At 38.1% G+C, this 14,170-nt stretch overlaps 1 protein-coding gene across 1 annotated transcript; it reads right to left on the bottom strand.

Annotated features, from left to right (window-relative positions):
• Positions 1-4,667: 4,667 nt before the first annotated feature.
• LOC141618675 (protein FAR1-RELATED SEQUENCE 5-like) lies at positions 4,668-5,805 on the bottom strand. Its single transcript, XM_074435758.1, has 2 exons — positions 5,696-5,805; positions 4,668-5,439 (listed from the first exon to the last, which is right to left on the bottom strand). Exons 1-2 carry the CDS (start codon positions 5,803-5,805, stop codon positions 4,668-4,670), a joined length of 882 nt encoding a protein of 293 aa, XP_074291859.1.
• Positions 5,806-14,170: the final 8,365 nt, after the last annotated feature.

The raw sequence follows: 14,170 nt of genomic DNA, 5'->3' as shown, positions 1-14,170 counted from the left end.
TAGAAATTCAAATTACAAAGTTTTTACTACGGGACATTTCTCGTTCATCTTCCAAAATACTTCAACAGCCCAAGAGAGAGCTTCTGACTGGAGGAGGTCCTTTCAGCATCGCGGACCGTACTTTTTGATCGCCATGAGTTTGAACTGGTTGAAGAAGAATAGTTCGCGTCCACATACGCCTTCACTTTCTTCTTTCCTTTGTCTTTCTTTTCCAATCCACAATCTTTTTCTTTGGCATCTTTCTTGGAATCATTCCCATCTGTGGGCTTGACTTTCATTTTACTTTTATCGGCGGAATCTCCAACATCCACTTTGTTTATACCTGTTACAATAGAAACATCAGAATGGTTCTCCACATTGCTCTCTGTCTGAGGCGGAGGTGTCAATATAGCAGCACATGACTCAATATTATCAACTCGAGAATCCGTGTCCGAGTCTATAGAGGGTAGAGCGTTGCAAGGTTGAACCCGGATAGGGGCCCTACAGACATTGGACTGATAGAAGATCAACTCCTCATCACCTACCTGAAAAGTAAGGGTCTTTCCCCCGATATCTATCACTGCGCGAGCAGTAAATAAAAATGGCCGTCCTAATATGATGGGAGTGTAAGAATCTTTGGGGATGTCTAATACTACAAAGTCAACGGGAATAAATAATTTCCCGATCTTTACAAGTATGTCCTATAAGACACCTAGGGGCCGTGATAAAGTACGGTCGGCCATCTGCACAGTCATGTTGGTACAATGAAATTTGGTCAAACTAAGTCTCTTAGCGAGAGACAATGGTAGGACACTCACGCTAGCTCCCAAATCACATAACGCATTATCAATCAAATGAGTCCCTATATGGCATGGAATAGAAAAGCTACCCGGGTCAAACAGTTTGGGTGGTTTCTTATTTTGAATTAGGGTAGAGCCCACTTCTGTCAAAGCTACCGTATCATAATCATTTATATGCCTCTTACGCGTTAAAATTTCTTTCATAGATTTCATGTAAGACGGTACATGAGTTAGCAATTCGGTGAAGGGAACATTGACGTGAAGGCTCTTTAAAATATCAGCAAATTTACCGAACTGTTGTTCAGCCTTCCTGTTCTGCAATCACCTCGGGAAAGGGACCGTGATGGGAATTTCTAAACCTTTATTTCTTTCTGCCAAAGAATCAACACGATCAGCATCATTTCTACTCGATCGAGCATGCTTTCCCTTCGATCGAGAAGATTCTTCATCAATTTCACTCGATCGAGTACTACGGTCCACTCAATTAAAAGCTTCTATTTCCACAGTACTCGATCAAACATCTGAACCATTCGATCGAGTAGTTTTCTCAGCTTTTTCCCTCGATCGACCTCCTGAAATGAGTCGATCGAGTACTTTCTTCGGATTCAGCATATTTTCATCAAGGGACGACTGTCATGTTCAGGAACTGCAACTTTCGGGTCTGATTTATCACCATCAATTGGCATTTTAGGTCCCTCATAGGAAATACCACTCCTCAGATTAATCAAATTTACCGTCTCATGATGTTTCTTATCAGGTTGGGACGGTAAATGACCCGGCTGTCTCGAAGCTTGATTGGTGGCGAGTTGAACTATTTGAGACTCAAGTGACTTTATTGATGCATCTTTTTGTTGGTCACTTTTCTGTAATTGAATGGTCAACGATTGAATCATCAACTTCAACTCGGCCATTTCACTTACGCCACTAGAAGCAGCACCTTATTGCGGCGGTGGAAAAGATAGAGGCTTTTGAAAACCTTGTTGAGCTTTATGAGGTAGAACGTAAGGTTGTTGCTGCTACGGTGGAGGTGTAGGATTCAATACATTTTGACTAGTGCATCTCAAGTTAGGATGGACTCCACTCTGATTGTTATAATAGGAGCCCCCTTGCCTATATTGTTGAAAGGCAAAAACCTGCTCCTTCTCAGCTAGACAGTCAACAGAAGTGTGACCGTCATTACTACCGCACCTCTCACATGAAACGGTTTCTTGTCTAGTCAACAAGTGAACCGTTTATTGATATCCAGCAGCCTATAACTTTAATTCATCAAACCTGGCATTCATGGCTTCCAGCTGAGCCACAACTGCATTATCAAGTGATAAAACTGTTCTAATTCCACCTCTTGGGTTCCCATATTCAGCACAATGGGTAGCCATCTCCTCAATGATTCCCCACCCCTTGTCATCATCGATATTCTTTTGGAACCGGCTGTTTAATGCCGTATCCAAAATATCACGTTGATAGTCATACAACCCATTATAAAATTGGTTGAACAAAAACCACTGAGCGAAGCCGTGATGAGGAACGGACCGCACAAGCTTATTAAACCGACCCCACGCCTCGTACAAGTCCTCGTCTGGCATTTGCTTGAAACTCGTGATATTTTCTCTCAGCGATTAGTTCGTTGTGGAGGAAAGTACCTTTTATAGAAGGCTAGGGCGAGGATCTCCTAGTTAGTAATACATGAAAGACATCGGTGTTTCAAAGGTAAAAGTTGATCGCATCAAAAAACTGCAGCCTATTCTTGCAAGGATGAAGTGGAGGAACAACACTAACAAGACTGATTGTGGTGTTTACGTTATGAGACATATGAAGACATTTATGGGTAATGTAAATTGGACTTGTGGACTTAAAAAAGCCGATGTGAGTTTCAGAAGTAATACAATTAATATTAATACATAATTCAGTACACATTTGTACATGTTCTAACCCCTTGTTTTTTTTTTTTTACTTTCCTAGGACGCTCCCCTACTGATCTGCGGAAGAAATACATTTCATATATGATTTCAACAGAAGGCAATGTATGTTTTGATGCTGTACTAAAGAAGGCAATGGATTTCCGTTCAAACCCACTGCCATGGGAAGAATACGACGATGAAGATGAGGAAGATGATGAATTCAAGCCGTAAAAACTTTTTTAGTTTCGTTTGTGACATGTGAGTGAGTAATGTAACATATATTGAGGAAGCTACGACTCGTACAACCTGAAGTTTAAAAAAATTTTAATTCAAGAGAGTGTTATATTTCGGAAACAAATTTCAATAAAGTTTCTTATGTTCTTCCAGAACAACAATAATGTTTATTGTGCAAAAGGCTTTTGTGCCTTCAAATTATTGTACTCTGATAAAACAATTCCAATCAAGTTGATGATGTCCTTGCAGAAAAAAATAATGATCCTTTAATACAAATGTAATATACTTTGGCTATAAGAGTAATGTACATTGGCAGTAAAATCGAATTGTACATACAAGCCTTTAAGAATGTTTCTTGCAGAACAACAATAATGATCCTTTAATACACATGTAATATACTTTGGCTATAAGAGTAATGTACTTTGGCAGTAAAATCGAATTGTACATACAAGCCTTTAAGAGTGTTCTCGTAGTGTATATTATGGATGTCTATCCTTAAATCACAAATTTGCATCTTTCGCTTCGTTATCAGATTCATCTCCTTCATCACCATCCTCCACATCATCATATTCATCTCCTTCATCGTCGTCATCTTCATTGTGGTATTCGGTGAATATGCAACAGAATGTAAATTAAATATTAGATTTTATAAGGACAAAATGGCCAAAATGAACAACTAAATTGATATGCATTTAATGTTAACCAAATGTACATTGCTGAAATTCTCATCTATGCCTTCAGAACAACCATAATGTTCATTGCACAAAGAGCTTATGTGCCTCCATATAAGAGTGATGATTTTCGAAGGTAAACACTATGCGCTATACTTGTATAATTAATAATTATTTAGCATAAATGTAATATGCTTTAACAAGAAACCAAATTATACATACCTCTCAGATGGTTTGTTTCTTTGCAAGTCCTAGAGTTGTGTCCTTGGCGGCCGCATGTTTTGCAGTACCTCTTCTGTTTTGCTCTCTTCTTTAGGGCTTTTAACATTTGTGATTCAATTCTCTTGCCCTTGGTCCTACCCTTGTTTTTAGATTTATTAGGAACATGAATCACCAACTTCTGAGGTATTTTGCAGCCCACATACTTTTCTATTTCTTTCATCTTGTCTTTCTTCTTTGCTGGAACACTTCTGTTACTAATCATATCCAGTCTAATATCTCTCAGTTTTTCAATCAAAAGCTTCATGTCGTTATCATCACACTCAACTACGCTGACACAAGAATAAACCTCTTGCCACAGCTCAGTAATCAAACTTTTTCGGTCAGAAAACTTTTGAGAGACATCTATCAGTTTGCCTTCTTTATCAAAGACAGGCTTACTCATTGTAGCTTTTGTCCATCTTTGAATTATGTAATGTTCTGGTATTTTATGAAAATCTTGGTTGTGTAGAATCCAAAGGCAGTGCTTGCACAACAAGCCCATTTTTTGAAACATAGAACAGGAACAAGTAATCTTCATGTTATATCGTGAATATGCTACGTTCCATGACTTATTTGGCATCTGCAAGTCTGTTAGAATATATATTTTTGTCTCATCAATCTTTTCCACATCTTTAAAACGACAATCAGACAAAGCTGCAACCAATTCTATTTTGGAAGTCTTTGAAAATATTGTGCGAGTATATTTCAGAGGCATGAACTTCAAGGTTTGAGTTTGTTTTCCGTGGGATTTCAGAGTGTTTGTTGTCACTGTTCAACTTGGATTGCTTGGGCCTTTATGCTTCCAAAGCACTCTCATAGCACACTCAAAACTCAACAAGGGTCAAATGAGGTGTGAGGAACCTGTCAAAGAAACTGTTTTCACTCTCAGACCTTGAAGTAACCCTCATAGCGCCAGACATGGAAACATCTTTAAAATAGGCAGGGATCCGCTGTTCCCTGATATCGTACAAATCTGAAAACCACTCGTGTTCTACAAGTTGATAATCTGTCATTATGTTCCACCATTGTTCTTCAAATTCATCAGGCTCAAGTTGGTTGTTCCAAACACACCTATTGAGCCCGCTCTTAAAATCCTCATCTTGAAACAGTTGATAACTGACTTTTTCTCTTAGTTTCTTCATTATGTGCCACATGCACAGTCTGTTTGTTGACTCCTTAAACACTTCCAGGACTACCGACTTCATTGATTTGTCCTGATCAGTAATTATAATTCTCAGATGGCACCCGCCCATTGCTTCCAAAAATGTCTTGAACAACCATCTGTAACACTCAATACTTTCATCACCTATCAACCCAGCTCCAAAGGTTATGCACCTTTTGTGGTAATCAACTCCTGTGAAAGGCACAAACACCATATCGTACTTGTTTGTTCCATATGTAGCATCTGCTGATAACACCTCACCGAACAGCATCAAGTTCTTTATGCAGATCGGATCTGCCCAAAACACTCCAGCCAGACACTTGTTTTCATCTACTATAAAATCAAAGTAAAATGAACTGCATGTGTCTTTTTTCCCAATAAGATTCTCAACAAAACTTTGCGCATCAAAATTACCAATGTAGGTTTTTATGTCCCTGACAAAGTTTTTGAAATCAACCTCAGTAGCACCAATTTTTTCGTAACCTCCACACAGCTCCTTAAAAACCTCTATAGGCTTTCACACCACCTAGTTTTAGCACCCTTACCTTTGTGACAAATTGTTTCTGTACCTCTGTCATTTTTCGGTTTCCTTTCAAGAATATTGTAGATTCCGGCGAAGCAAGTGGATGGTTATGGGCTTCATCGAATCTGGTAACAATCTAAGTTCCATTTTCTTGGTATTTGAACTACACTAATGCACGACAGTCAATTCTTGTAATCGGCCTCACACAGCTTATGTCTTTCACAGCAGATTGTGCATCATTCTCAGCAGTATCAGTATCAGTATCAGTCCTCTTCATTTTCCTACTTTCCTTTACACCTTGCCTATTGCAGACAACATTACTTAATGCAAAAATGTTTGGTAACTCATTGCCTTTAATCCTTTTTGTTGTTGTAAGTCTTGGCGTAAACCCACATATTGTACAATATTCTTTGTATAATAACTATGCTGATTCTAGTGTTTCGAATACTTGTCCTACTTTTGATTTTTTTTCCTCTGGACAGAATGGAATGTACTGGAGTGATTTAATGGTTCAATTCTTGTTCTTAGAGTCTTAAAGCTGTTATTTGTAGAAGAAGACGTAGTTGCATCACTTGTACTCATTGTCTGCTTGAACAGTAGTTCAGTAAATAAGTATATTGAATATTATTGCATCAATAATGCAGTAATCGAATTCTAATATGCTCTACAAAGATTGGTAATTTATTTCGTACAAATAAAGGTTCATATATAATGTATTCATGCCAATGTCCATTATCATGCCTTTAAAGGAACATTTAGTTTACTGCTAATGTTCATAGGAAATATTGTTGTCCATTTTGATATAGCATATAATATGTATTGAATGTTAATGACAGTAAACAAACAAATAGACATAATACTATTTCATTAATATTAGAAATATTTACAAGAGTCATTCAAGACTTTCAAAAGCATAAAGCCTATTAAGGCTTATACCGAAAAAAAAAACCAGACAAGATAATACAAAATAACAATATACTAGAAAACTAACTTAATATATTTGTAAATTAATCTAACAGTCAGAGTCATAATAACCCTCATCACCAGACTGCTCCTCAATTTCATCTTGTTTTCTATGTTTTATTTTTTTGGCGTGCTTGTCGTTTATGATGTCTAATTTTTTCTTCACGACTAGACAAACACCTGCAAAGGCAGTATCTTTCAACCAGTGTGACACCCTCATTCATTGCGGAAAAATAAACACGTAATTCTAGAATAAAACTGCATGGAAATGTTTGTAATAGGTTCATTTGGGTAAAAACCTGTATTTTATAAAACCTGAACCTGTTATAAAAGTATCCAAATGGGAAGGTGTCAAACATGCAAGGTCTAAAATAAATCTCATAATAAAACATCGCTAAAGTCGCGAAACAAAGTTATACAACCCAAATATGATAAAGGGAGACATATGTCCCTAAAAAGTATATAACATAAAAAGTGTTTAAGGGTCACAATAAAATAAAGCCAATCTAGGTCCCAAGGTTACTTTGCTCGCTAGCTCGTCCATGTACCCCATATATGCATCACCTACCTGTCAATCGCATTTTATACAAATACGAAAGCCACAATCAGTGGGGAGTAACTCCGAGTTCTCCCAGCCACGAAATGTCATAATTAATATAACATGTAAACATAAGAATATGAATATGAATAACACATAGCCTTAGCATATAGATGCTAGACAATCGTACTCATCATGTGAACAACAATATAACAACACATAGTCCTAGCATATGAATACTAGACCGACTCATACTACACAATCATGTGAATCACATAACATCCAGGAATCTAAACTCTATCAACCATAGCCGGCTCGCATCTCACCTTCTATGATTCATAGAATCATCAACAAGAAAGGACAATATATCTAGAGACAGGCATAAGTTCCTAGTACAGTCAATAGTCACTCTGTAACTCGAGTGTATACCACGAGGTAAGGTAAACACCCTAGTCCTAAACCTGCGCAGACCTAGCGACATGCGGAAAGTACCGCATCCAAGACCCATGATCACACACATGAGTACCCCTAAGGAGTCCACCAAAGGGCTGACTAGTACTTAAGCTGACCACATACTTCTAAGACTACGTCAGGAGGTCATGCCCTAACTTGGATATAAGCCCACCAAGCTAAGACACAAAGGCTATTAAGCTGTGAACATACACTCGTCAAAGACTATAAGGGCCTATCTATGACGAAGGCCGAAATACTCACCTAGGACCTAGTCCCAGCTTGAATACTTTAGCCCACACCACACAAGACAAGTAGGACACCCAATTAACCATAAGAGGGGCAAGGAGTCCAAACTTGCACACACACAAATGATCATACACACCCTAGCATATGAAAGACTACGCAAGAGCATATTCAGCTGACAATCCAACAATATCTCCAATATCAATAATAGTCTAAATTCCAGCTAACCAACAGTACCATAATCCATGAGAATAAGCTAAAATGGCAGAGAGGCAACAAGACTCAAGGATAAGGCATCTAAAGCATCCAACAACCAACATGTGAAATGATAATTACAAATATCAAGGCATAACATAAAACATCCAAGAACAACCAATCTCACCTCAAAGACAAACCCTCGACCCGAGTCCCGCGACGGGTCATCGGTCAAATCGAGGATGACCGGTTTAAACCTAGTTTGACCAAACTCGTTCGGTCAATTTGGCCCACCTCACAGTCTTGGCCTACTTTGGCCCAAATCACAAAATTCATCACAATATCATTCTCATGCTATTTCCAATTTCTATCATGTGAACACTATCAACATAAAGAAAAACATTCCAACTTACAAAATAACTAATTCCACAAAATCCTCGCATAATAAAATAGCATAAATAACCGTCTCACACAAGGGTAGACTTTTCTATAAATTTTAATCGATAAAACGACGCCATTTACTCATACGGACTCTGAATTGAGTGATTCAAGTGGCTAAACCACCTAATTTTTCGATGTCGTTCAATCTATCATATTTTTGGAAACATTGGAAACCGTCTCGGTCCGGTACTGACGCGTTCCAGCCACCACGCGGACTTGTCACAACACATAATTCCTCATCCAAATTTGTTCCAAACAATAATATACAAATGGGTAACATAAATTAAACATAAGCATACTCATCTTACTCCATTCATTCATTTATCAACAAGATCGTCTCAAACAACAACAACAAACAACAACAACAACAACAACAAACAACAACAAACAACAAATACAACTACTAATGTGACATTAATTCGTCGAGTAACTCGGAATAGTTACCTTAAGCTAGCAAAGAGACAAGTAATAACTTGAGAAAGCTTCTAAAACCCAAAATTATGCATCATCTTCTACAATATATGAGTCTCCTAACTCATCTTCATATTCTTCACCTATAAGAACAACAAAAACACAATTATTAAGCTTAAATTCGAAAACCCTAAAAGATGAGCCTTAAACAAAAATTGGGGGAAATGAAAATAACGCTTACTAGTAGATGAGGATTGAAGAGAGGATTCCGAATATATAATTTTTATGCGATTTGGTGAAGAAATGAAGAAGTTATGGTGGATTTAGGGATTGTAAGGAGGATTTTTGAGATGAATTTGGTGTTTGGAAGAAGGGAGTGATAGAATGAGAATTGAGGAAATGAAAGATGAAGAGGAGACCCATGGAGGATGGAGGGTGCATGGTTTGGGGTAGCGTGTTTGGGTGAGTTTCAATTGTTTACGTTTTGGTTCGTTTCGACGGAAATTAGAAATATTCGTCGAACACGATTTCCGAGAAAATTAAAGTTCTTAAATACGATTTTAATAAAAGATTAAGTACTCATATGCCCAATATCCAAACTCGTTTACCAACCGACCGTAAGAAATGGGAAAATCCCAATTTTACGACTTTTATCCGAAATCTATTTTATCAAGGGAAAAGGTTTAAATATAGTTTAAATCACTTTTAAACATTTCTAAACTATCAAAAATAATTACATTTCTTCAAAATAAAATAAGATTATATTTTATCAAATAGATTTTATTTCAAATAAATTAATATAAAATTAAAATAGATTAAAATATTACTTTTAAAATATAATAAAGGTCTTCAAATTTACGGGATGTTACAATCATCCCTCCTTTTAAGAAGTTTCGTCCCCGAAACTTAGAAGAAGGAACATTGTATATATGTAGGTCTATCTCCTTAAAATCAAGTAAACAAAATCTTCAAAATATGGACGTATGAAGTATAAGTGTCCTTTCAATGGAACGGAAAATCCTCGTCGGCCGTTCAAGAACATCAACATTCCAAATCAAAGACATAAAAATATATATTTTTACACCAACAAATGAGAAAACCAATTATCGGGCGTCTCCAATAACGAGCTTTACCACTCATTGACGTTAAAACAAGTGGAAAACAGTAAAACATTTTTAAAAATCTTTAGTTCGAAATTCTATAAAAAGGATAATAACTCCACTAGCTATGACCAAACTCTAACTACGACTTTTAAACAACTAAGCAAGGACTACTAACGCGGAGGGTATTTAAGAGAAGGAGAGGAACACTCGATAGGATAGCTAAAACTCACAAGAATTAGATAAAGGAAAGAGGATTACCTCACGAGAAAAGTTCGGGATATTTAGCTAACATAGAGGATTCAGGCTCCCAAGTTTCTTCTTCGACATTTCCACAACGCTAAAGTATACGAACTAGGGGCACCACTTTGTTTCTAAGTTGCTTGTTTGCCCTTTCGAGGATTCGGATCGGCCTTTCTTCCAAAGCCAAGTTGGGTTCCAAATCTGGGATTTCTTCTTGAATAACATGGCTCGGATCACTAATGTACTTCCTCAACTGAGATACATGGAAGACATTATGAACCTTGCTCAAATTCGGTGGAAACTCCAAACGGTAAGCAACGGGGTCAATCTTCTCAAGCACACGGAAAGGTCCAATGTATTTGGGACTCAGCTTTCCTTTCACACCAAACCGTTTCACCCCTTTCATAGGTGATACCTTAAGGAACACTCGATCATCAACCTCAAAGGTAAGTGGTCGACGACGGACATCGGCATAAGATTTATGTCGGTCTTGAGCGGTTTTCATACGCTCTCGAATGATCTGAACCTGATTGATGGTCTCAGTCACCAAATCGGGTCCCAACACATGAGCATCTTGGACTTGATCCCAACAAACAGGACTATGACACTTCCTACCGTACAAAGCCTCATAAGGTGACATTTTGATAGAGGAATGATAGCTATTGTTGTAGGAGAATTCTACAAGAGGTAAACATTCCTCCCAAGAAGTGTGGAAGTCTAAAGCACAAGCACGGAGGAGCTCCTTTAAAGTCTGGATAGTCCTCTCAGTCTGCCCATCTGTAGCGGCATGAAAAGCGGTACTCATCAGTAGCTTACTACCCATGGCTTCTTGCAAAGCAGTCCAGAAACGGGAACAGAATCTAGGGTCACGATCTGAAACTATATCCTTAGGCACTCCATGGTAGTGTACTATCTCTTTCACGTAGGCACCAGCTAGGACATCTAATTTCCATGTCTCCTTGATAGGTATAAACCTAGCACATTTGGTCAATCGATCTACAACCACCCAAACCGCATCTTTTCCGCTAGCAGTCTTAGGTAAAGCCATCACAAAGTCCATGGAGATGGACTCCCATTTCCAAAGGGGAACATCCAAAGGTTGTAGCAAACCCCCCAAGTTTCGATGCTCAATCTTCACTTTCGACGGGTAAGACACTTGCTAACATACTCTAGGACATCAATCTTCATCCTAGGCCACCAAAACTGTAATCTCAAGTCTTTATACATCTTGTCACCACCAGGATGAATAGAGTAAGGAGAAAGGTGATCTTCATCAAGGATCTTCTTCCTCAACTCGGCTACTTTCGGAACATACTTCCTATCTTGGTAACGAAGGTATCCATCACTATCCACCACACAATCCTTAGCTTGCCCAAGTTGGATTTTTGCTTGAATGGATTTGAAAGTAGCATCCTCAGGTAGGCACGTACGGATCTCACGGTAAAAGTCGGGTTCTGCACTCAAGGCACTAAGATAGTCAAAGCCCTTCCCAGCAAGGCTTATCCCTAACTTTTGAAATTCCGTGGTAAGTTCATCAGGTAACACACGGATAGTGCTCAAGGAGTGACTAGTCTTCCTACTCAAAGCATCGGCCACCACATTTGCTTTTCCTTCATGATAAATCAACTCGGCATCATAATCATTCACCAACTCTAGCCATCTTCTTTGCCTCATATTCAATTCTTTCTGGGTAAAGATACACCTAAAACTCTTATGATCGGTATAAATGCGGCAATGAACTCCAATAAGGTAATGCCTCTATGTCTTCAAGGCATGTACCACGGCGGCTAATTCAAGATCATGAGTCGGATAGTTCACCTCGTGAACCCTCAGTTATCGAGAAGCATATGCAATAACCCTTCGGTTTTGCATCAGGACACAACCCAGGCCATGCTTTGAAGCATCACAATAAACATCGTAGTCCACACCATCCTCAAGTAAGGTCAACAAGGATGTCAAAGATAGAGTTTTTATAGGTCACTAGCATCAAACTTAAGGGAGGAGCAAGATGAAGCGAGGAAAGGAGGTATGAACGGTAACGCTCATGGTCAAAGAAGAAGGGAATTAGACAAGAAGGAAACGCCAAGTACTCGAATCCCAAATTACAACATCAGCCTAAACGGTTCCGCAAACTTCCCAACAACAAAACTTATGACCAAAACACTCCCAAGGATTTCCTCAAAACACTCATGTTACTTCATCCTAAGCAATTCCGTGAAACAAGGTACTCCACTATAAGTGTGGTCTCATTACTCCAAATCCTCAAACATCCACAAACAACTTCCACAAGATCAAGGTCAGGGTTTCCAACAAAGCTATACTCATATCCAACTAGTGTCAACCATGGGTTTCTCAAAATGATAAAATCTTCAATCAAGGGTCCTAATTCCAATCTCTAAATTCCCATATTTTAACACCATAAATTAAAACTATGTCCTTCAACTTAACAATTGGCGTCAACCATACCATTATCCTTTCTAGTTACTAAAACAAGTGCTAAGATTTCCCAACAATGTAGCTTAGTCTCACTCTCATTCCATACCTCAAGTAGTAATTAAGATCACTCACTTAGACCAACTAATAATCCCAAAATTAGTATTTCTCCTATGGCAACATATACCTTATAAAACCCTCATATCCAAAGTGATTACGAAAGCCAAGCGTAAATTCAACTTACTTACTCTCTCAATCTTACACCTTTGATTCCACCACTCAATCCCACCTAAGTCTTTCCAACATCACAACCTCTTAAAACCAGGGTTATGGGTTAACCACAAACAATCTCCTCAAAAGTCGAATTTTCCAAACCAAGGTCAACGTTTCTCAAAAGAAAGAGTACTATCAAAAAGGCGTTAAGGTAGGATAAGCAAGGAACAAAGGGCAAGTTAGGAGGGTACAAGAGTAACTTTCAAGGAAAGTGAAAAGAGAATTTAGAAGGAGCATAAGCACCAAGAGATAAAGAATAAGACAAGGTACACAAAGAATGAGAAACATCTTCGAGGAAGTAGAAGCATACTTCAAAGGTAAACAAATCTTCAGTCCTCGGCAATAGGCACCAAATCTTGATCTTCACGTTGGTAGGTTTACGGTTATTGATACAAGGCACAACAAATATTACATGGCAATCAACAAACATGTTAGAACCTAACAAAGAGCAAACACACAGAGACTACAACATAAGGTCCTAAGTCTACCCATCCTACCCATCTCTCAAGTTTATTATTTTAAGGTCAAGTTATTTTTATCAGGGGTGCACAAACGTGCGTCGGGAGCAAATATGCTCTGATACCAACTGTGACACCCTCATTCATTGCGGAAAAATAAACACGTAATTCTAGAATAAAACTGCATGGATATGTTTGTAATAGGTTTATTTGGGTAAAAACCTGTAATTTTTAAAACCTGAACATGTTATAAGAGTATCCAAATGGGAAGGTGTCAAACATGCAAGGTCTAAAATAAATCTCATAATAAAACATCGCTAAAGTCGCGAAACAAAGTTATACAACCCAAATATGATAAAGGGAGACATATGTCCCTAAAAGGTATATAACATAAAAAGTGTTTAAGGGTCACAATAAAATAAAGCCAATCTAGGTCCCAAGGTTACTTTGCTCGCTAGCTCGTCCATGTACCCCATATATGCATCACCTACCTGTCAATCGCATTTTATACAAATACGAAAGCCACGATGAAGTGGGGAGTAACTCCGAGTTCTCCCAAAGAACGAAATGTCATAATTAATATAACATGTAAACATAAGAATATGAATATGAATAACACATAGCCTTAACATATAGATGCTAGACAATCGTACTCATCATGTGAACAACAATATAACAACACATAGTCCTAGCATATGAATACTAGACCGACTCATACTACACTATCATGTGAATCACATAACATCCAGGAATCCAAACTCTATCAACCATAGCCGGCTTGCATCTCACCTTCTATGATTCATGGAATCATCAACAAGAATGGACAATATATCTAGAGACAGGCATAAGTTCCTAGTACAGTCAATAGTCACTCGGTAACTCGAGTCTATA

The sequence above is a fragment of the Silene latifolia genome, chromosome X, assembly GCF_048544455.1.
Source record: "Silene latifolia isolate original U9 population chromosome X, ASM4854445v1, whole genome shotgun sequence".
Taxonomy (NCBI): domain Eukaryota; kingdom Viridiplantae; phylum Streptophyta; class Magnoliopsida; order Caryophyllales; family Caryophyllaceae; genus Silene; species Silene latifolia.
Note: the sequence above shows the minus strand (reverse complement) of the source record. Positions and strands in the feature narration are given on the sequence as shown.